Genomic DNA, 23623 nt, shown 5'->3' with positions numbered 1-23623 from the left:
ATATTATATTATAATATATTATAAAATATATTAATTTTTTCTATTATTGGTATTATTACATTTATTATTTTTCTCTATTATTGTTGCTACTATTACATTTATTTTACTCTAACTTTATTATTATTATTAATACATTTATTACTTCACTCTGATCTTATTATTATTGCATTTATTATTATTATTACATGTATTATTTTACTCTATTATTATTAAAAGGATACATAAGCACATTTACATTGAAGAAGTTGAGAATAATTGATTTAATCAGAGTTGGACAGTGTTATCTTAAATTACAGTTTTATGTAAATATTCAAAAATGTAATTTTATTATCTATTTTTATTTCTGAGATTTACCGCTCTCGGCTTATACTTGAGTCAATGTTTTCGCACTTTTTGTAGTAAAATTAGGTGCCTCGGCTTATATTTGGGTCGGCTTATACTTGAGTATATATGGTAACTATACCTCTCTGTGAACTACAATGCCCAGAATTCAGGAAAGAGTACTGGGAGTTGTAGTCCAAAGGCAGGAAACTCTCCCTGAATTGCAAACCTTGTCTCGAACTAACCAGGACCAAGACAACATGAACATTCAATCCTTGATTTGTGTACTTTCCTTTGAAATATATTTTGAACTTTGGCTTTATGGCTAATATTGTCCCCTAATGTTCCATCCAGTCTGGTTTGACTCTTAATTTGCACATTAATGCCACCAAAAGTCATGGTCTGTTCGTAATATTTTCATTGTGTGTATTTGACTGTATTTGTATCGTTGTGCAAAAACGAGACAGCACATTTCAGCCACCAATAATTTTTTTATTTTTCTGATTATTCCAGTTGAAAATCAGGATGCTTTCGTATGACGTTAATCTTTTCATGGAGGAGGAATCGGTCACGAGTGGCTGAGGATTGTCTGCAAGGGAAGAGCAGAATGGTGCGGTGAGTGAACCCCAAAAGGGCCTGGATTCAATTGATCTACTTACATGGATGGGATTTACACACATTAAACATTTGCTATTTGATAAACCCACTCTGGGATGGCCTTTGGGAATCCCTTCTGACTCTAGTTCTATCATATATATATTATTTCCCTCACTTTCCCAATTATATCTATGTATCTTTGGCTGGATGGTCATCTGTCAGGAGGGCTTGGATGGTGCCTTCCTTTATGGGGGTTGGTTGGTTTGGATGGCCTTTGGGGGTCCCTTCCGACTAGGGTTCTATGATATATCTGTCATCTCTCTCACACAATTATATATATCTATGTATGGCTGGCTGGACATCTGTTGGGAGGGCTTCGATGGTGCCTTTCTTTATGGCAGAATGGGGTTGGTTTGGATGGCCTTTGGGTGTCCCTTCCGACTCTAGGGTTCTATGATATATCTATAATATTTCTCTATATATTATATCTATCTATATACCTATGGCAGGATGATATACAGTAGGGTCTCACTTATCCAACATAAACGGGCCGGCAGAATGTTGGATAAGCGAATATGTTGGATAATAAGGAGGCATTATATATATATAAAGTACCTAATTTGATGTTTAATAGGCTTTTCCTTAATCCCTCCTTATTATCCAACATATTCGCTTATCCAACATTCTGCCAGCCCGTTTATGTTGGATAAGTGAGACTCTACTGTATTATTATTATTATTATTAATATTATTACAGTAGAGTCTCACATATCCAAGCTAAATGGGCCGGCAGAAGCTTAGATAAGCGAATATGTTGGATAATAAGGAGGGATTAAGGAAAAGCCTATTAAATCTCAAATTAGGTTATGCTTTTACAAATTAAGCACCAAAACATCATGCTATACAACAAATTTGAGAGAAAAAGCAGTTCAATATGCAGTAATGTTATGTTGTAATTACTGTATTTACAAATTTAGCACCAAAATATCATGATATATTGAAAACATTGACTACAAAAATGGCTTGGATAATCCAGAACGTTGGATAAGCGAGTGTTGGATGAGTGAGACTCTACTGTATTTGCTAGCCTGTGTTCTAAGTGTATGTTGATTTGCCAGTTTGGCTGTACCTCTTTGGTGTGGGAGGGGTTATAGACATGTCATTGTACTGAGCATGTTCAGACTCAAGACTCCATTTTGCATTCAGTGTCTGCTGAACACCTCAGTGGACGTGGATGCATGTTTGAATCAGACCTCCGTGGAGGTGGATACATGATGCTTTTTGGACTTCAGTAGAGAAGTATGAATTACGGACTTCAGTGAACACAACTATAACTAAAGACTATGGACTACTGATTAAGAACACACACAGAGAACTACATCCTATGAAAACATTGACTACAAAAATGCATTGGATAATCCAGAAACTTGGATAAGTGAGACTCTACTGTATTATTATCATTATATCTTTTAGGCAACCGCAATTTCAACTTTAAAGAAACAACCATCCTCTGCTAAACAAATATATCATTGTAGTGGTATGTCTTTGTCCTTGGCAGTTCAAAGACATGGTTCTTCAGTTTAACAACTGAGTTACCTGTGTGCCATTACATGAACGCTTATGAATATTACTTGTTCAAAGAGTTGGCTTCTAACAAGGTCATGCTTTTCTTGACTAGTGGTTTTCAAAAGGTGGCTTCCGCATGTTCAAGGAGATTCGTATTTCTCAAACGGATAGGACATCGTTTTTTTTTTTTCTTTTTCAACAAGGTTATGATTGCCATTTATTTCCAAAAGGATATCTGCCCAGGGTACAGTTATTGTCCTATATCTATACCAGTAATTCCCAAAGTGGGTGATACTGCCCCCTAGTGGGCGCTGCAGCTTTCCAGGGGGGCGGTGATGGCACCTATTAGGACACGGGGGCGGGGCCAGGGGAGGGGCGGGGCCTCTTCCCAAGTGCCGGAGACAGGGCTGAGCACCTGAAGCGCCCATTAGGACACTCAGGGGGCGGAGCTAGAGGAGTGGGTGTGGCTTCTTCCCAAGAGCCCGAGATCCATTCCTCTCCTGAGGCGCTTGTTGGGGGACAGAGGGCGGAGCTAGGGAAGGGGGCGGGGCCTCCTTCCAAGAGCCCGAGACAGGGCTGAGCCTCTATATCTCTCCTGAGAGACATTTTAGGAGTAAAGGGCGGGGCTAGGGGTGGGGGCGGGGCCGCTTCCGAAGAGCGCGAGACAGGGCTGAGCCTCTGTATACCCTCCCTGAGGCGCTTGTTAGAACATGGGGGCGGGTTATAGAGCTTCAGCCCTGCCCCTCCTCTAGCCCCCCCTCTGCATCCAGGACAGGGATAGATGCTCAGCCCTGCCTCAGAGCTCGTAACTCCGCCCACCCCAGTCCTGGCCTCCCATTTGTGGCCCCGCCCACCTCCCCCTCCCAGCCCTGCATCTTGGACTAGGGGAGACGCTCAGCCCCGCCCTCTTGAGCAGGAGCCACGCCCACCACTCTAAGCCACGCCCCCTTTCCAGGGGGCACTGAGTCATATTTTTTCTGGAAAGGGTGTGGCAGGCCAAATAAGTTTGGGAACCATTGATCCATACTAAAGCGCATACCTCTTCGATCCAGCCATTGAAGGCTGAGACCCGGGTGAAGACGGTGGGCTTCTTCAAGGTGTTGCAGCCAAAGCCGGAGACAAAGCTGGCGATGCCATGGACGTACCACCTGCCGTCGGCCGCCTGGCAGTTCAGGGGTCCCCCAGAGTCACCCTGAAATGGGACCGGAGGCCGGAGTCAGTCCCAGCATCCTCCATGGGGCCCAATAGAGGTATTGGGGGGGGGGGGGGAAGGGACACGCTACTCACGTTGCACCCGGCCCGGATGTCCCCTCCGGCGCAGACCATGCTCTCCTTCACGGTGGAGCCCCACCAGTCCGACTGTGAGCAGTGCGCGTGGTCCACCACCGGCAAAAGGGCCTGCTGGAGGATGGAGGGCAAGGGGCCCCCGGCTGCGGAGAAAAGGGCCCCACAATGAGCCGGCTTATAAGACTAGAATATTGTCCATCAGAAGCAAACTCAGCAGATGTTCTAACTAGAGCACTACCCACATCCAAGCTATGTGTGCATGTTTGTTCGTGCGTCCAAGCCAGTGGTTCCCAAACTTATTTGGCCTGCCGCCCCACATTCAAAAAAAAATATGACTCAGCGCCTCGTTGAAAGAGAGGCGTGGCTTAGAGAGGTGGGCGTGACTCCTGCTCAAGAGGGCGGGGCTGAGCCTCTCCCCTAGTCCAAGATGCGGGGCTGAGAGGGGGAGGTGGGCGGCCAGGACTGGGATGGGCAGAGTTACGAGCTCTGAGGCAGGGCTGAGCTTCTATCCCTGTCCTGGAAACAGGGGGTGGGGCTAGAGGAGGGGGCGGGGCCTCTTCCCATGTGCCTGACAGGACTGGACCTTTAGACCCCGCCCCCGTGTTCTAACAAGCGCCTCAGGGGAGGTATACAGAGGCTCTTGGGAAGAGGCCCCGCCTCTAGCCCCGCCCTTTACTCCTAAAAGGCCTCTCAGAAGTATAGAGGCTCAGCCCTGTCTCAGGCTCTTGGAAGGAGGCCCCGCCTTGTTCCCTAGGTCCACCCTCTGTGTCCCAAAAAGTGCCTCAGGAGAGGTATAGATCAGGGGTCCTCAAACTTTTAAAGTGGAGGGCCGATTCACAGTCCCTCAGACTGTTGGGGGGCCGGACTAGGATGAAATAGTCCAAAATTAGGATTGTTGTTGTTGTGTGCCTTCAAGTCATTTCAGACTTAGGTCAACCCGAAGTCTAAAGTTTAGGACAGAGGCCAAGTAAATGACCCTGGAGGACCTTAGTTTGGGGACCCCTGATCTATACGATCTCATAAGACCATAGGTAAGCAAAGAGACCTCCAAAGACCATCTAGATGATCTCATAAGACCATAGATAAGGAAAGGGACCCTCAAAGGCCATCTAGATGATCTCATCAGGCCATCAGAAGACCATAGATAAGGAAAGGGACCCTCAAAGGCCATCTAGGTGGTTTTAAAAGACCATAAAGAAAGGGGCCCCCAAAGGCCATCTAGATAATCTCATAAAACCATAGGCAAGGAAAGGGACCCTCAAAGGCCATCTAGACGGTCTCATAGGACCATAGGAAAGGAAAGTTAGGCCATAGCTAAGCAAAGAGACCTTCAAAGACCATCTAGATGATCTCATAAGACCACAGGTAAGCAAAGAGACCTCCAAAGACCAGGCAGACTTAGGTCAACCCTAAGTCTAAAGTTTAGGGCAGGGGCCGGGTAAATGGCCTTGAAGGGCCGCATCCGGCCCACGGGCCTTAGTTTGGGGACCCCTGGTATAGATCCTCAGCCCTGTCTTGGGCTCTTGGGAAGAAGCCACGCCCACTCCTCTAGCTCCACCCCCTGTGTGTCCGAACAGGTGCCTCAGGGGCTCAGCCCTGTCTCAGGCACTTGGGAAGAGGCCCCGCCCCTCCCTTGGCCCCGCCCCGTGTCCTAATAGGTGCCATCGCCGTCCTCCTGGATCGCTCCACTGCCCACCAGGGGGCGGTAGGGCCCACTTTGGGAATCACTGGTCTAAGCAGATGCTAGATTGCCGACGGAGGGAAGATTGAGACTGAGATCTGGATAAGTCTCAATTCAGCCCTCACACCAACACTGGATAATGCCATCAATGGACTAGGCTGCCTTTCAAATACCTATGGTTGCATTCAAAGCCCTGGAAAATGACTTTGAAAACAATCTATGGTTGTATTCAAAGCCTAGTCGACTACAGCTTGGACGGTGCCTTCCTTTATGGCAGAAAGGGGTTGGACTAGATTGCCTTCAGGGTTCCCTTACCATTAGGTTCTATGATATACATATCTATCATCTCTCTCTCTCTATTATCTCTATACCCTGGTTATTTGAAAAAGTCAGATTTTTAATTGTGCGGTTGAGTGTGCTCTCTGGTTGTAGGGTAAACTACAACTCCCACTATGAGTCAGTCCTCAGACTTCTCCAGTAGGTTGAGTCAGTCTAGGGGGTTCTGTGTGCCAAGTTTGGTCCAGGTCCAGGTCCATTATTCATGGAGGTCCCAGTTTCCGTAGTTGTGGGTGAACTACAACTCCCAGAAAGGAAGACCAGTTCCCTTCAAACCTCCCCAGTATTCAAATTTCGGCGTATGAGGTCTGTGTGACAAATTTGGTCCAGAGCCACTATGACTGCCTTCAAACCTCAAAATTGTGATTTGGGGAGAGTGGGGGAAACTACAACTCCTAAGTTCCATTCAAAGCCTTGGAATGGAGAAAACTACAATATCCATGTCTGTGATTGCCTTCAAAGCCCAGCACATTACAACTCCCAAGTCTTCCAAGTTCCATTCAAAGCCTTGGAACGGAGAAAACTATAATATCCATGTCTGTGGTTGCCTTCAAAACCCAGGAAACTACAACTCCCAAGTCTTATGATTGCCTTTGAAGTTCAATAAAACTACAAATCCCAAGCCTTGCAGGCCTTCAAACCTCAGGAAAGTGACTTGGGGGAAACTATAACTTCTAAGCCTTCCAAATCTGTAGTTACATTCAAAGCCTTGGAACAGAGGAGACTACAGTATCCATGTCTGTGGTTGCCTTCAAAGCCCAGCAAACTACACCTCCCAAGCCAAGGGTCGGGGGCCACCTACTGTAGATGCGCCCCCATCCGGTGACGTAGCAGGGGCTGCCGTTGGGGAGCACCTCTCCGTGGGGCGGGAGGCACCCCAGTTGCACCTTGTCGCTCAGCTCCGCGCTGCGGGACAGCTTGATCAGCGCAATGTCATCCCTAGAAAGAGAAAGAGAGAAAGAGCCTTTTGCAGCAGGTGAAGTCGGCTGGGGACAGAGGAGGAGGAGGAGAGAGATGCCGGGACATTTCATAAGAAGCGGAGGAGATGGGAAGAGAGGCGGAGGCGCACTCCTCACCCGCACGAGACGCAGTTGCCGTTCCAGCCGGGATGGACGTGGATGTCGCCGGCGTTGATGGGAATGTGCTGCTCCGAACCTTCGTCTTTGCTCCGGTCGTATTCGCCCAGGACCACTTTGTAGCGGCGGGAAAACCTTCAATGGGAAAAATACACTCAGGAGCAGGTACAATTATCAGAGATATTATAGATACACTAGCTGTGCCCGGCCACACATTGCGGTGGCGTATGGGAATCATTTGTTGGCCAGGTGGAATAGCAGTGAATAGCCTTGCAGCCTCAAAGCCTGGCCGTTTTCTTTTTATGGGAATCCTTGTTTGGTGAACTGGAATGCAACAGAATAGGGTTGTTGCTTGGAAGGCTGGGAACTTGCGTTCTAGGCGAATGGGTTTTTGGGCTGCTAGAATTGCAGTGAATAGCTTCACTGCTTCAAAGCCTGGCTGCTTGCTACCTAGGGGAATCTTTGGTTGGTCAGCTTCAATTGTACAGAGTTGTATCGCTGTTTCAAAGCCTGGCCGCCTTCTACCAAGGTTAATTCTTTGTTGCACTGAATAGCCTTGCAGCTTCAGTGCCTGGCTGTGCTATACCTAGGGAAATCCTTATTTGGGGAGCTGGAGATCCTCAATCAAAGAGCCGTTTTGAAGCCTGGCTCCTTCCTTTGTAGGGGAATCCTTGTTTGCCCAGCTTGAATTGCAATGAAGAGTCTTGCAGCTTCAATGCCTGGCTGCTTTCTACATAGGGGCGTCCTGGACAGATTAAATGAGACAGAGTAGCCTTGTGGCTTCAAAGCCTGGGGGTTTTCCACCTTGGGGAAATCTTGGTTTATTTATTTATTTTTATTTATTTACAACATTTATATCCCACCCTTCTCACCCGAGGGGACTCAGGGCGGCTTACAAAAATTGGCAAAATTTAATGCCCAAAATGCATCATAAAAACAAAACAATATGGTTGGCCAGGTTGAACAGCACTGAATAGCCTTGCTGCTTGCAAGCCTGGCCGCTTTCTACCTTGTGGAATCCTTGGTTGGCCAGGTTGAATAGCAATTAATAGCCTCAGTGCGGCAGGTATTCTCTTCCAGCAGCCTTCTTTCCTAACGTTTCACCTGCATCTGTGGCTGGCATCTTTAGAGGGCTGTTGAGCAGCGAGGCAAGTGAAGTGTATATATAATATCTATGTCTCGGGTGGGAGAAAGAACCCTTGTCTGTTTCAAGCAAGTGTCACTGCACATTCAAAGTTTTCAGAGTGCTGCTCCTTATTTACTGTTCTGATTTTGGAGTTTTTTAAAATACTGGTAGCCAGATTTTATTCATTTACTGTTCATCAGAACAGTAAATAAGGAGCAGCACTCTGAAAACAGAAAAATTCCAGACAGGAATCAATCAGGGGGCAGCTAACGCCTCTGAACAAAGGATTTCCCCAGGCCAGGGTGTGAGGCTGGGAAGGCCATTTAATGTTAACGAAGGTGATTAATTACAACATTCTCACTGGCATCCAACAGACAAGAGTTCTTTCCCCCACCCAGATATATAAACCTTCCTTGCTTAGTTTCTCCATATACCGCACAACGTCTGAGGATGCCTGCCATAGATGTGGGCGAAACGTCAGGCGAGAATGCTTCTGGAACATGGCCATATATATCTCACAACGTCTGAGGATGCCTGCCATAAATGTGGGCGAAACGTCAGAAGAGAATGCCTCTGGACCATGGCCATATATACCTCACAACCTCTGAGGATGCCTGCCATAGATGTGGGCGAAATGTCAGAAGAGAATGCCTCTGGAACATGGCCATATATACCTCACAACCTCTGAGGATGCCTGCCATAGATGTGGGTGATACGTCAGGAGAGAATGCTTCTGGAACATGGCCATACATCCCAGAAAACACACAACAACCCAGTGATTCCAGCCATGAAAGCCTTTGACAACACAACAACCCTGTTTGCATCCTCGCTCGGTTATGGAAACCTCATCCGGCGTCTAGTCCGAACTGGACTTACGAGATGCAGTGCCCGGCGGTCATGACCCAGTCGGGGGCGATGAGGCTGCCTCCACACGTGTGGTAATATTCCCCGTTGCTCTCGTACTGCAGGGAGATCTAGGGGAGAAAACCCAGCGCTTGTGTCAAAGGTAACCCCAAAGGTCATCTAGTCCACCCCGTTGTCTTTCCCGGGCATGACTCACCTGCCAGGGCCAGCTGTAGGGCACAGCGTCCACTCCGTTGACCACTCTGCTGAGTGGGGAATAGGCCGGCACCCCACAGGCCAGGGCTGGAGGAAGGAAAAGTATAGGGATGCTGTTCAATCTCCCATATCTGTCTTTTGTCTCAAGACACAAAGACTGCGACTTCTTATACGAGGGCTATCCAGAAAGTAGATTACGTTTTGGAATTAAAAATGAACAAAGTATAGGAGAAAACATTTACCATATGCAGTCGAAAGCCACACCCAAATACCACTTCTCAACATCGTTGCCATTCAAATCTAGGCACTTACCATAGCAATGAATGAGCTTGGCAATTCCTTCCCCACCAAACTCTGCCCCTTACATCCTCAACCAGCCAGCCACCCCTACCCGCAGCTGCGCATCGTTGCCAAAACGCTGCGTCCACTTCTCAACATAGTCGCCATTCAAATCTAGGCACTTATCATAGCAATGGATGAGCTTGGCAACTCCTTCCCCACCAAACTCTGCCGCTTACATCCTCAACCAGCCAGCCACCCCTACCCGCAGCTGCGCATCGTTGCCAAAACGCTGCGTCCACTTCTCAACATAGTCGCCATTCAAATCTAGGCACTTACCATAGCAATGGATGAGCTTGGCAACTCCTTCCCCACCAAACTCTGCCGCTTACATCCTCAACCAGCCAGCCACCCCTACCCTCAGCTGCGCATCGTTGCCAAAACGCTGCGTCCACTTCTCAACATAGTCGCCATTCAAATCTAGGCACTTACCATAGCGATGGATGAGCTTGGCAACTCCTTCCCCACAAAACTCTGCCGCTTGCATCCTCAACCAGCCAGTCACCCCTACCCGCAGCTGCACATCGTTGCCAAAACGCTGCATTGAGGACGCAAGCGGCAGAGTTATGTGGGGAAGGAGTTGCCAAGCTCATTCCTCGCTATGATAAGTGCCTAGACTTCAATGGGGACTATGTTGAGAAGTGGTATTTGGGTGTGGCTTTCAACTGCATATGGTAAATGTTTTCTCCTATACTTTTTAATTCCAAAATGTAATCTACTTTCTGGATAGCCCTTGTATAATTTGTCCGTTGCATAATCCAAGAAGTCTAGAGTTGGGATTTTGACAGCTCTAACAGGAACAATTTTGGGAAGCTATTGGGCTCCATTACATTGATTTTATGGCAGTAATTATATGCTCTAAATTTAGACTGGCCTTTTAGTCTGCATGTGCACCCTGCTCTATCTCAACCCCGGAGGAGACTTCCAAACTGCCGCATTAAACATAAAAACGTGCAAATACTAAATACATTATTCATTAAAATAAAATAAAAACCAATGGTACAGTAAAGTCTTACTTATCCAACATTCGATAATCCAACATTCTGGATTATCCAACACAGTCTGCCTTTTAGTGGTCAATGTTTTTGTAGTCAATGTTTTCAATACATTGTGATATTTTGGTGCTAAATTCGTAAATACAGTAATTACTACATAGCATTACTGCATATTGAGCTACTATTTCTGTCAAATTTGTTGTATAACATGATGTTTTGTTGCTTACTGTATATACTCGAGTATAAGCCCTTTTTTAGGGCTGAAAAAGCTCCCATCGGCTTATACTCGAGTGAGGGTTCTGGCTGGCTTATATTTGGGTCAGCTTATATTCAAGTATATCAAGGTTATCAGAGTTGGACAGTCTTATCTTATTAAAGTCTTATTATTATCATAAATTACAATTTTATGTAAACATTCAAAAACATTTAACCCATTGATGCCTCAAATAATGTAATTTTCTTAGTATCTATATTTATTTTTATTTTTGAAATTTGCCAGTAGCTGCTGCATTTCCCACCCTCGTCTTATACTAGAGTCAATCGATTTTCCCAGTTTTGTGGTAAAATTAGATGCCTCGGCTTATATTCAGGTCGGCTTATACTCGAGTATATACGGTAATTTGTAAAATCATAACCTAATTTGATGTGTAATCGGCGTTTCCTTATTATCCAACATATTCACTTATCCAACGTTCTGCCGGCCCGTTTTTTTTTTGGATAAGTGAGACTCTACTGTATATAAATATAGTACATAGATTGGGTTGCTGTGGGTTTTCAACTCCACTTGCCTAGCTTTCAGCAGATCTCACAACCTCTGAGGATGCCTGCCATAGATGCAGGCAAAACATCAGGACAGAATGCTTCTGGAACATGCCTTCTAACCCTTCATCTAAGTCGTCTGAACTTTGAAAGGCTTTAGAAGATATCTACCCAACTTCAGTGAGCTCAAGGCCAACAGAATGGGGCTTCAAAGTTCGGACTGCAAACCAGAATGGATTTACATTTCACAGGAGCCGTTTCTTACCCTGGGCGGCCAGCAAAAGCGGGAGGAAGAGAGTCCACATCATGGCCCAAGTGGTCAAGAATGAGGCTCAAACCAAGCCGCCGAAGCCTTTTATAATCCCCCTCTGGCCCAAAATCAATAGCCCAAGCCAAGGACACCGGTCAGCCTTCAATAGGAACAGGCTGTTTCTCCTTATCTCTTTCTTCTGGAAGCCTCTGAGCATGTGCAGAGTGACTGATAATGCTCTGTGTTGGAAGGGCTCCTGCTTGGCATGGTGAGGGCTCCAGGTTCAAATGTTGCTCATTTCCAAAATGCTTCTGGTCAGTGCAAACACTATATATGAGCAGCTTCCTTAGCTAGTATATAAACCAGCCTTTACATAATAATAATAATAATAATAATAATAATAATAATAATAATAATAATAATAATAATAATAATAATATTGTTTGATTGAAGTCAAAAATCAGGAAAAAAAACCAGTACAAGAAAACCGCACTACAAACTAGAGCCGACAGCTGGCACAACAAAACATTGCATGGAAAGTTCCTTGACAAAATTGAAGGAAAAGCTGAGAAGGAGAAGACCTGGCTCTGGCTCACGAATGGGACCCTGAAGAAGGAGACAGAAGGCCTGATCCTTGCAGCCCAGGAGCAAGACATCAGGACAAAGGCAATTCAGGCCAAGATTGAAAAATCAGCTGATGACCCAAAATGCAGACTGTGCAAGGAAACCGATGAAACCATGGATCATATCCTCAGCTGCTGTAAGAAAATTGCACAGACAGACTACAAACAGAGGCATAATTATGTGGCCCAATGATTCATTGGAACTTATGCCTCAAGTACCACCTCCCAGCAGCAAAGAACTGGTGGGATCACAAACCTGCAAAAGTACTGGAAAATGAGCACGCAGAGATACTGTGGGACTTCCGAATCCAGACTGACAAAGTTCTGGAACACAACACACCAGACATCACAGTTGTGGAAAAGAAAAAGGTTTGGATCATTGATGTCGCCATCCCAGGTGACAGTCGCATTGACGAAAAACAAGAGGAAAAACTCAGCCGCTCTCAGGACCTCAAGATTGAACCTCAAAGACTCTGGCAGCAGGTGGTCCCTGCAATAGACATTGACAAAATTACGATCTGCCATCTGCAAAAGGCCACCCTACTGGGATCTGCAAACATCATCCGAAAATACATCACACAGTCCTAGAGGCTTGTTTGACTTGTGATTTTGTGATACGAAATCCAGCATATCTATCTTGTTTGCTGTGTCATACAATATAATAATAATAAATAAATAAATAAATACCAACAATGACTATATTGTACACCCTTGAGGCATATAGATATTATTATTACAGTAGAGTCTCACTTATCCAACATTCACTTATCTCACATTCTGGATTATCCAATGCAGTCTGCCTTTTAGTAGTCAATGTTTTTGTTTTTGTAGTCAATGTTTTCAATACATTTTTTTTCAGCCGGCATTTGGAAACATTGACAAAATTACGATCTGCCAACTGCAAAAGACCACCCTGCTGGGATCTGCAGCATCATCCGAAAATACATCACAGTCCTAGACACTTGGGAAGTGTTCGACTTGTGGTTTTGTGAAACGAAATCTAGCATGTCTATCTTGTTTGCTGTGTCATACAATAATAATAATAATAATATAATAATAATAATAATAATAATAATAATAATAAATCCAGCATACTATCTTATTTGCTGTGTCATACAATAAAATAATAATAATAAATAAATAAATACCAACAATGACTATATTGTACGCCCTTGAGGCATATAGATATTATTATTACAGTAGAGTCTCACTTATCCAACATTCACTTATCTCACATTCTGGATTATCCAACGCAGTCTGCCTTTTAGTAGTCAATGTTTTTGTAGTCAATGTTTTCAATACATTGTGATGTTTTGGTGATAATTCATAAATACAGTAATTACTATGTAGCATTACTGTGTATTGAACTACTTTTTCTGTCAAATTTGTTGTTAAACATGGTGTTTTGGTGCTTAATTTGTAAAATCATAACCTAATTTGATGTTTAATAGGCTTTTCCTTAATCCCTCCTTATTATCCAACATATTCACTTATCCAATGTTCTGCCAGCCTTTTTATGTTGGATAAGTGAGACTCTACTGTATTATTATTATTATTATTATTATTATTATTATTATTATTATTATTCTCAAAGCAACCATGAGGGATATATAAACCCCACTCGCCTAGTTTCCAACCGGCCTCACAACCTCACAAGCCTGCCATAGATGTGGGTGAAACATCAGGAGAGAATTCTTCTGGAACATTACCACAAGGCCCGAAAACTCACAGCAACCAATTTTTATTATTTCCAAAGCAACCATGAGGACTAGAATCTTAATTTTTAGGGTCATGCCTTTGACTGCTTTTATGTTTATTCCTAGGGAATTTCCATTTATAGGCAGTGCAGTGACATCGGTGCAAAGTCCAGATTCTCCTCACTTACACAAAAAGTATGTGTATACACACACACACACTTTATATATTCATATTTATTATTATTATTGACACAACAACATAGTCTGACACAGCAAATAAGACAGTATGCTGGATTTATTATTATTATATTATTATTATTGTATGACACAGCAAACTAGATAGATATGCTGGATTTCGTATCACAAAATCACATCAATGATCCAAACCTTTTTCTTTTCCACAACTGTGATGTCTGGTGTGTTGTGTTCCAGAACTTTGTCAGTCTGGATTCGGAAGTCCCACAGTATCTTTGCGTGCTCATTTTCCAATACTTTTGCAGGTTTGTGATCCCACCAGTTCTTTGCTGCTGCATAAGTTCCAATGGATCATTTGGGCCACAGAGTTGTGCCTCTGTTTGTAGTCTGTCTGTGCGATTTTCTTACAGCAGCTGAGGATGCTATCAAACAAGATAGTATGCTGGATTTATTATTATTATTATTATTATTATTATTATTATTATTATTATTATTATTATTATTATTATTATTATTATTATTGTATGACACAGCAAACAAGATAGATATGCTGGATTTCGTATCACAAAATCACAAGTCGAACACTTCCCAAGTGTCTAGGACTGTGTGATGTATTTTTGGATGATGCGCACAGATAATTATATTATTATTATTATTATTATTATTATTATTATTATTATTATTATTTATTAGCGACATTTATATCCCGCCCTTCTCACCCCGAAGGAGACTCAGGGTGGCTTACAATTCATACGTACATACAATCTATTATATATCATATGCACATACATACACACACACACATAGGAAAGTAACTTTGCCCTGCTTTTTGGCAGGCGTTTGGAGGGAGGCTTCGTCCCTTTCCTGGCCTTTCATGGTCATGCCTGGTGCTCCTCGTCTATTTATTCCTCCTTTTCGAACTTTCCTCCTTCCTGCCGTCCGTGACTCATTGGCCGATGCCGGCTGAGATAAGGAATTAAGGCCTGAGTGAAAACCAAGGCATGGGAATGCCCTGCTTTGGGACTACAGAGCCCAGAATCCCCCATGGACCAAGCTCAGGGACTTTAGAAAGAAGAAAAAGGCCTTGTCCTTGCCTGCCATCTCTGTTCTCAAACAGATGTCTGATTTCAGAAGGCATTAACCATTAATCCTGGGAAGGCTGTGTCCGAAGCACCTGGAGAGGAAATCCAGGTGAAAGGAGCCCAAGATAAGCGCCCGCTTTGGGCCCAAGGTCAGCAAAGAGCTGCCTTCCCTGCCAGGAAGGCAATGGATCCGCTCTGGGTTTTCGTCTGAAACTAGTTTGGGGATCCGACGGTGCCCGAGTTATTTGAAAAAGTTATTTGCTTCTTTTGGGGTGTTAGGTCATATCAGTTTGGTAATTTGTAGTTTTATTTCTTAAAAAAAAGGCAGTCTTTCCTGATGTTTTTTACGAAATGCATAAGGATGTGGGTGAACTACAATTCCCAAAATCGTGAACCAGTCACCCCAATCCTCACCAGTATTCAAAGTTGGCCATGTTGGGTCTGTGTGCCCAGTTTGGACCAGATCCGACGTTGGCTGCGTTCAGTACTGTCTTGATGCAGGTGAACTACTACAACTCCCATGTGCCAAGAACAATCACCCCCAAACTAGGCTTGTAGGCACGTTGGCCATATTGGGTTTGTGAGCCAAGTTTGGTCCAGATTTGACATTGGCTGCGTTCAGTCTTGATGCAGGTGAACTACAACTCCCATGTGCCAAGAACAATCACCCCCAAACTAGGCTTGTAGGCACGTTGGCCATATTGGGTTTGTGAGCCAAGTTTGGTCCAGATTTGACATTGGCTGCGTTCAGTCTTGATGCAGGTGAACTACAACTCCCATGTGCCAAGAACAATCACCCCCAAACTAGGCTTGTAGGCACGTTGGCCATATTGGGTTTGTGAGCCAAGTTTGGTCCAGATTTGACATTGGCTGCGTTCAGTCTTGATGCAGGTGAACTACAACTCCCATGTGCCAAGAACAATCACCCCCAAACTAGGCTTGTAGGCACGTTGGCCATATTGGGTTTGTGAGCCAAGTTTGGTCCAGATTTGACATTGGCTGCGTTCAGTCTTGATGCAGGTGAACTACAACTCCCATGTGCCAAGAACAATCACCCCCAAACTAGGCTTGTAGGCACGTTGGCCATATTGGGTTTGTGAGCCAAGTTTGGTCCAGATTTGACATTGGCTGCGTTCAGTCTTGATGCAGGTGAACTACAACTCCCATGTGCCAAGAACAATCACCCCCAAACTAGGCTTGTAGGCACGTTGGCCATATTGGGTTTGTGAGCCAAGTTTGGTCCAGATTTGACATTGGCTGCGTTCAGTCTTGATGCAGGTGAACTACAACTCCCATGTGCCAAGAACAATCATCCCCAAACTAGGCTTGTAGGCACGTTGGCCATATTGGGTTTGTGAGCCAAGTTTGGTCCAGATTTGACATTGGCTGCGTTCAGTCTTGATGCAGGTGAACTACAACTCCCATGTGCCAAGAACAATCACCCCCAAACTAGGCTTGTAGGCACGTTGGCCATATTGGGTTTGTGAGCCAAGTTTGGTCCAGATTTGACATTGGCTGCGTTCAGTCTTGATGCAGGTGAACTACAACTCCCATGTGCCAAGAACAATCACCCCCAAACTAGGCTTGTAGGCACGTTGGCCATATTGGGTTTGTGAGCCAAGTTTGGTCCAGATTTGACATTGGCTGCGTTCAGTCTTGATGCAGGTGAACTACAACTCCCATGTGCCAAGGACAATCACCCCCAAACCAGGCTTGTAGGCACGTTGGCCATGTTGGGTCTGTGTGCCAAGTTTGATCCAGATCCGACATTGGCTGGGTTCAGTGCTCTCTGGATAAGGGTGAACTACAACTCCCAGAATCAAGACCAATTCCCACAACCCCCTGCAGTATGTTCTGTTGTCCATGGGGCTTCTCTGTGCCAAGTTTGGTCCCGGTCCATTGTTGGTGGGGGTCGTAGTTTCTCTGGATGCAGGTGAACTACAACTTCCAGATCCCAAGGGCAATCACCCCCAAACTGTGCCTGTGATCACAGTTAGGCATGTTGGGTCTGTGTGTCAAGTTTGGAAGGAGGTGAACTATAACTCCCATAAATCAAGATCAATTTCCCCCAAACGTCTCCAGTATGTTCTGTTGGTCATGGGAAGTCTGTGTGTCAAGTTTGGTCCATGTCTGTCATTCGTGTGGGTCACAGTGGTCTGTGGAAGTGAGTGAAGGTACTACACATCCCATCATCCGTTGTCCATCCTCCCCCAAAATGCACCAGGATGTAAAGCGAGTCATTGGGGGGGGGGGGATCTGTGTGTCAAGTTCGGTCCAGTTCCGTCATTCGTGGGGATTGTAGTGGTCTCTGGAAGTGATGAAGGTACTACACATCCCATCATCCGTAGCAAGTTTGGTTCAGAGCCATCGTTCATTGGGTTCACAGTGCACTTGGGATGTAGGTGAACTGCAAATCCTATGAATCAAGGTCAATTCCCTACCCCCAAAACCTCGTCATGCAGGTTCTGTGTGCCAAATGTGGTCCAGGTCCATTGTCAGTGCTGTGTGTTGATGCAGGGCGAACTACAACTTCCATCCTCTTGAGTCAGTCCCCCACCCCCCTCCAGTCTGTTCAGTTGCTGATCAATTCCTCTGTTTGCTGTGAACCATGGGACAGGGTAGGAAAGGGTTAAGGGAAAGGCAGTGGGCGGGGTCATGCAAATTCCACACCAACGGAGAGAGAAAGGGATACTGGGATGTGGCACTCACCATAACCTGCAACGTCATTGGAGGGAGGGCCTTTGGTGTCTCCTGTGTAATGGGAGATATAGCTATTTGTGGAAGTGGGAGCTTGTCTGCGTAAGTGGACACCCCAGCCGCACAAATACATATTTTCACTTTTATTATGTGTATAATTCAAAGCCTGGCTGCTTCTTGCCTGGGGGAATCCTTGGTTGGAAAGTGTTAGCTGGCCCTGATTGTTTCCTTTCTGGAATTCCCAATTTCCCTGCTTTGAGAGTGTTGCTCTTTATTGACTGTCCTGGTTTTAGAGATTATATTGTTCTGTTTTATTATACCAGTCATTATTACATATTATATTTATAATCTTATATCATTATCTTAAGATGGATTATATGAAGGTCCTTCTACACAGCTGTATAAAATCCACACTGAAGTGGATTATATGGCAGTGTGGACTCAAGACAATCCAGTTCAAAGCAAATAATATAAGATTAAATGGGTAATATACCTTGTGGAAGGACCTTGAGTCTACACTGCTATATAATCCAGATAATCTGTATTTTATAGGCAGTGTGGATGAGGCCTAAGTGCACTCTCCTCTGCCCTGGGCGCCATCTTGGCTGAGGGAGTTGCTAGGATACGAAGGGGGAGGGGTCTAAAGGCAGCAGAGCCTACCTTTCTGACTGGCACTTAGGGGGAGAAAGGCTCTTCCTCATCCTCTGTAATTTGGACTATTTTTCTAGGGTTGTTGTATGTCTTTCGGGCTGTGTGGCCATGTTCCAGAAGTATTCTCTCCTGACGTTTCGCCCACATGTATGGCAACCTCAGAGGTTGTGTTTTCTAGGTGTTTTTGTTTGAAAGACATATCTTGGATGACTATGTCTTTTGTGGCCAAATTTGGTGGGATTTGGTTCAGTGGTTTTGTTGTTTACTCCATAGTAAAACGAGCATTACATTTTTATTTAGATGCAGCAGAGCCTACCTTTCTGACTGGCAGTTAGAGGGAGAAAGGCTCTTCCTCGTCCTCTGTAATTTGGACTATTTTTCTAGGGTTTTTTTTTTAATTGAAAGACATATTTTGGATGACTATGTCTTTTGTGGCCAAATTTGGTGTGATTGGGTTCAGTGGTTTTGTTGTATACTCCATAGTAAAATTAGCATTACATTTTTATATAGATGAAGCAGAGCATACCTTTCTGACTGGCAGTTAGGGGGAGAAAGGCTCTTCCTCATCCTCTGTAATTTGGACTATTTTTCTAGGTTTTTTATTGAAAGCCATATTTTGGATGACTATGTCTTTTGTGGCCAAATTTGGTGTGATTGGGTTCAGTGGTTTTGTTGTTTACTCCAAAGTAAAACGAATATTATGTTTTTATATATACAGACTAGCTATGCCCGGCCACGCATTGCTGTGGCGAAGTATGGTGATATGGGAAATAAAGTATTGAGGAACTGGTGGTAGTTAAGGTAAAGGGTAAAGGTTTTACCTTACAATAAGTCAATTATAAATGGGTTATATAGCTGTGTGGGCCTTGAGTCTACACTGCCATATAATCTAGTTAAAATCAAATAATCTGTATTTTATAGGCAGTGTGGAAGAGGCCTAAGTGCGGCCTAACTCTGCCTGTTCCCTGGGCTGCGTGGGTTGCTAGGAGACCAAGTGGGCAGAGCTTGGCCTTTTAATTGGCAGCAATTGGATAAAAACAATTATTCCTCTCCCTCTAATTAGGACTTTATTTTTCTTTTCTTTTTGTTGTATGAACGTGGTGGCATGGATGAGGGTTTGTGCTGCCAAGTTTAGTGTTTCTGGGATGTGTAGTTTTGTTGTTTTGTCCTAGGCCGAAATTTCATTACCCTTTTATATATATAGACTAGCTGTGCCCGGCCACGCGTTGCTGTGGCTTTTTTTAGGTGGTTCCGTGTCTTAGAGGGGGGGGGGGGGAATCCTTTGTTGGGAGGTGTTAGGTGGTCCTGATTGTTTCCTGGATGGAATTCCTTTGTTTTCAGAGTGTTGCTCTTTATTTTGTGTTTTGAGATGAAAGAGTAATGAAAACCGAATGGGTTTGGACCTTCAAAGAGTGGGTGTTTCCCTGTTTGGGGGGGGGGATACTTTGTTGAGCTCAAGAACGTAGAGACGTGGATGAGGGGTTGTGTTGTCAATTTTCTAGGTTGGGGGGCCTTTAGTTTTGTTGTTTTGCCCGGTGGAGCGACACCATTATTCTTTATATATATAGATACTAGCTGTGCCCGGCCACGCGTTGCTGTGGCTTAGTCTGGTGGTGTTGTTCAGTCTACATTAGGTTGTATTTATGCTGTGACCTCCACCCTTCTTTATGCTCACATTAGTAGTAGTATTTGAAGTCTGTTACCTTCTTCAATTTTCGTGTTGATTGATAATTGCTTGAGATCCCTGTTGTCTTTGGTTTGTTGTTAATTGTAATGTCTGATTCTGCTGAGTGCGGTTTATATTTTTATTGTGGTACAATAGTCTTTTTTTTTTGCCTGTGTAGGTGTTTATTATTATTGTTGTTGTAGTGGTCATGAAAGTTGGATAAGTTAGATGCTACTGTATTGTTTTTTGGAGGCCCAGTGTAGCACTGACTGGCCTCTCAGCCTCAGTGCCTGGCTGTTTCTTGCCTGTGATGGTGTTGATTCTTATTGTTGTTGTTACTGTTATTATTGTAATTGTTTTTTTGGAGGCCAAGTGTGAATGTAGGGATTGGGGAGGTGGATGAGTTGTGTTGTCAAATTTTGTATTTGTTATAGTCACAATGCGTTGTTGTAAGTATTGTGGGTCCGGATTGTGGTTTTGTGGTGTGGTTGTGTTGTTACAACTGAGAGGCAAGGCTTTTGTGTTGTGTTGTCAAGTTTTGTATTTCTGGGGCGTTTAGTTGTATGCCAAGTTTTGTATTTCTGGGGCGTTTAGTTGTGTTGTTATAGTCACTATGCATTGTTGTGAGTTTTGTGTGTCCGGATTGTGATTTTGTGGTGTGGTTGTGTTGTTACAATCGAGAGGGAATGCTTTTGTGTTGTGTTGCCAAGTTTCGTATTTTTGGGGCGTTTAGTTGTGTTGTTATAGTCATGATGCGTTGTTGTGAGTTTTGTACGTCCGGATTGTGGTTTTGTGTTGTGGTTGTGTTCTTACAACTGGGAGGCAAGGCTTTTGCGTTGTGTTGTCAAATTTTGTATTTCTGGGGCGTTTAGTTGTGTTATAGTCATGATGCGTTGTTGTGAGTTTTGTGGGTACGGATTGTGGTTTTGTGGTGTGGTTGTGTTGTTACAACCAGGAGAAAAGGCTTTTGTGTTGTGTTGTCAAGTTTTGTATTTCTGGGGCGTTTAGTTGTGTGCCAAGTTTCGTATTTCTGGGGTGTTTAGTTGTGTTGTTATAGTCATGATGCATTGTTGTGAGTTTTGTGGGTCCGGATTGTGGTTTTGTGGTGTGGTTGTGTTGTTACAACCGGGAGGCAAGGTTTTTGCGTTGTGTTGTCAAGTTTTATATTTCTGGGGCGTTTAGTTGTGTGCCAAGTTTCGTATTTCTGGGGCGTTTAGTTGTGTTGTTATAGTCACGATGCGTTGTTGTGAGTGTTATGGGTCTGGATTGTGGTTTTGTGGTGTGGTTGTGTTGTTACAACCTGGAGGGAAGGCTTTTGCGTTGTGTTGCCAAGTTTCGTATTTCTGGGGCGTTTAGTTGTGTTGTTATAGTCACGATGCGTTGTTGTGAGTTTTGTGGGTCCTGTGTGGTTTTGTGGTGTGGTTGTGTTGTTACAACTGGAAGGCAAGGCTTTTGCATTGTGTTGCCAAGTTTTGTATTTCTGGGGCGTTTAGTTGTGTTGTTATCGCATGATGCGTTGTTGTGAGTTTTGTGGGTCTGGATTGTGGTTTTGTGGTGTGGTTGTGTTGTTGTAACCTGGAGGCAAGCCTTTTGCATTGTGTTGCCAAATTTCGTATTTCTGGGATGTTTAGTTTTGTTGTTATAGTCACTGCGCAAACAACTTTATCATTTTATATATATAGATGTGTATAGATTTAAGTCTGAATTCCTGGACTCATCACTCCCTTGTGGCTGTTTCTGGCCCTGCTCTTCTCCTGTCTGCCATCAGGGGGCGGCATTGGACAATCTTCCTTCTCTCCGTAGAAGGCCATGGAAGGTAAGCTTTCATTGAGAGTCACCCTCATTGCAGAGCCCAGCATCCCCAGCCAGACATGCCAAACAGCCAGGAAGGAAAGATGGATGGGTTGGAAGGGGAAACGGGAAGGAGGAAAAGAGGGCTAGAGAGGGGGGAAAGAAAGGCTCAAAGGAAGGAAGGAAGGTGGGAGAGGTCGGGCATGAAGGAGGGAATGAAAAGGGAAAGGGAGGAAGGAAGGAAGAAGTGTAGGAGGAAGGCAAGAGAGTTAGAAAAGTAGGCCAAGGGGAGAAAGGAAGGTTCAGAAGTGGGAGGGAGGGAAAGGAGGGAAAGGAAAGGAAGTGAGGAAGAAGGGAGTGCAAGAAAGAGAAGGAAGGAGTTTGAAAGGAAAGGAGGAAGGAAGAAGGAGGAAGAAAGAGGTAGAAGGGTTGGAAAAAAGGAGAGAAAAGAAATGAGGAAGAAAGGAGTACAAGAAAGAGAGGGAAGGAAGGAAGTTAAGGAAGGGAGGGAAAAAAGGAAGGAAGTTAAGGAAGGAAAGAAAGAAAGAGAAGGAGGAAAGGGAAAGAAGGGAGGGAAGGAAGAAAAGGAAGGGGGAAAATAAGTTAAGGAAGGGAAGGAAGAAAGGAAGGGAGGAAAGTTAAGGGAAGAAGGAAGAAAGTTAAGGAAGGGAGGGAAGGAAGGAATGAAAGAAGAAAGGAAGGGCGGATAAAAGTTAAGGAAGGAAGGGAAGGAAGGAAGAAAGTTAAGGAGGCGAATGGAAAAAAGGAAGGGAAGGACAAACGTTATGAAGGGAGGGAAGGAAGGAAAAAAGGAAGAAAGAAAGTGAAGGAAGGGAATGAAAGAAGGAAGGGAAGGATGAAAGTTATTAAGGGAGGGAAGGAAGGAAAAAAGGAAGGAAGTGATGGAACAGAGGAAGAAAGTTAAGGAAAGGAGGAAAGGAAGGGACGAGAGGGAGGGAAAGAATGAAGAAAGTTAGGAGGAGGAGAAAGTGAAGGAAGGAAATTAAGGAAGGAAAAGAAGACATGGAAGGAAGGAAGTTAAGGAAGGGAGGGAAAGAAGGAAAGAAAGGGAAGATAAAAAGAAAGGTAAGGGAGGGATAGAGGGAAGAAAAGAAGGAAAAGGTTATGGGAGGGAGGGAAAGAAGAGAGGAAAGGGAAGGAGGAAAGCTATGGAAGGGAGGGAAAGAAGGGAAAAAGTTAATGGAGGGAATGAAAGAAGGAAGGAAAGAAAGAAAGTTCATAGGGGAAGAAGAAAGTTAAGGAAGGAAAAGAAGGAAGGGGAAGAAGGAAGAAAGTTAAGGAAGGAAGTTATGGAAGGAAAAGGACGAAGGGAGGGAATTAAAGAAGGAAGAAATGGAAGGAAAGAAGTTAAGGGAGAGAGGTATAAAGGAAAGAAAGGGAAGGGAGAAAGTTAAGGAAGGGAAGCAGGAAGAAGGAAGGGAATGAAAAAGAAGGAAAAGAAGGAAGAATGTTAAGAGAGGGAGGGAAAGAGGGAAGGAAGAAAGTTAAGGGAGGGAAGGGAAGAAGAGAGAAAATTAAGGAAGGGAAAGAAGAAAGAAAGGGAAGGGAGGAAGGGGAGGAAGGAAAAAAAGAAAGTTATGGGAGGGAAAGAAGGACGCTGAGGAAGGGAGATAAGTAAAAAAGAAGAAAAATGGAAAGAAAGAAGTTAAGGGAGAGAGGGAAAGAGGGAAGGAAGAAAGTTAGGGGGGATGAAAGAAGGAAGTTCAGGAAGGGAAAGATGGAAAAAATGGAAGGAAAGAGGTTAAGAGAGAGGTAAGAAGGAAAGAAAGGGAAGGGAGAAAGTGAAGGAAGGGAGGGAAAGAAGGAAGA

General features: G+C 44.3%; 1 protein-coding gene across 1 annotated transcript; it reads right to left on the bottom strand.

The window, feature by feature from the left end:
* Nucleotides 1-792: 792 nt before the first annotated feature.
* On the bottom strand, nucleotides 793-11456 carry cela3b (chymotrypsin like elastase 3B). Its single transcript, XM_008123711.3, has 8 exons — nucleotides 11407-11456; nucleotides 9050-9135; nucleotides 8866-8963; nucleotides 6864-6998; nucleotides 6590-6726; nucleotides 3771-3913; nucleotides 3523-3675; nucleotides 793-910 (listed from the first exon to the last, which is right to left on the bottom strand). The coding sequence occupies exons 1-8, from the start codon at nucleotides 11447-11449 to the stop codon at nucleotides 890-892; spliced, it is 816 nt and encodes a 271-aa protein (XP_008121918.2). The 5' UTR covers nucleotides 11450-11456; the 3' UTR covers nucleotides 793-889.
* Between the last annotated feature and the right edge of the window lie 12167 nt (nucleotides 11457-23623).

Source organism: Anolis carolinensis, unplaced genomic scaffold, assembly GCF_035594765.1.
Source record: "Anolis carolinensis isolate JA03-04 unplaced genomic scaffold, rAnoCar3.1.pri scaffold_28, whole genome shotgun sequence".
NCBI classification, from domain to species: Eukaryota; Metazoa; Chordata; class Lepidosauria; order Squamata; family Dactyloidae; genus Anolis; species Anolis carolinensis.
Note: the sequence above shows the minus strand (reverse complement) of the source record. Positions and strands in the feature narration are given on the sequence as shown.

Coding starts and splice junctions, on each gene's coding strand:
- cela3b (XM_008123711.3), bottom strand. CDS start 11,449: ATGATGTGGACTCTCTTCCTCCCGCTTTTGCTGGCCGCCCAGG. Junction 9,136..11,406: donor GCTTTTGCTGGCCGCCCAGG/GTAAGAAACGGC, acceptor TCCTTCCTCCAG/CCCTGGCCTGTGGGGTGCCG. Junction 6,999..8,865: donor ACCGCCGGGCACTGCATCTC/GTAAGTCCAGTT, acceptor TTCCCATTGAAG/GTTTTCCCGCCGCTACAAAG.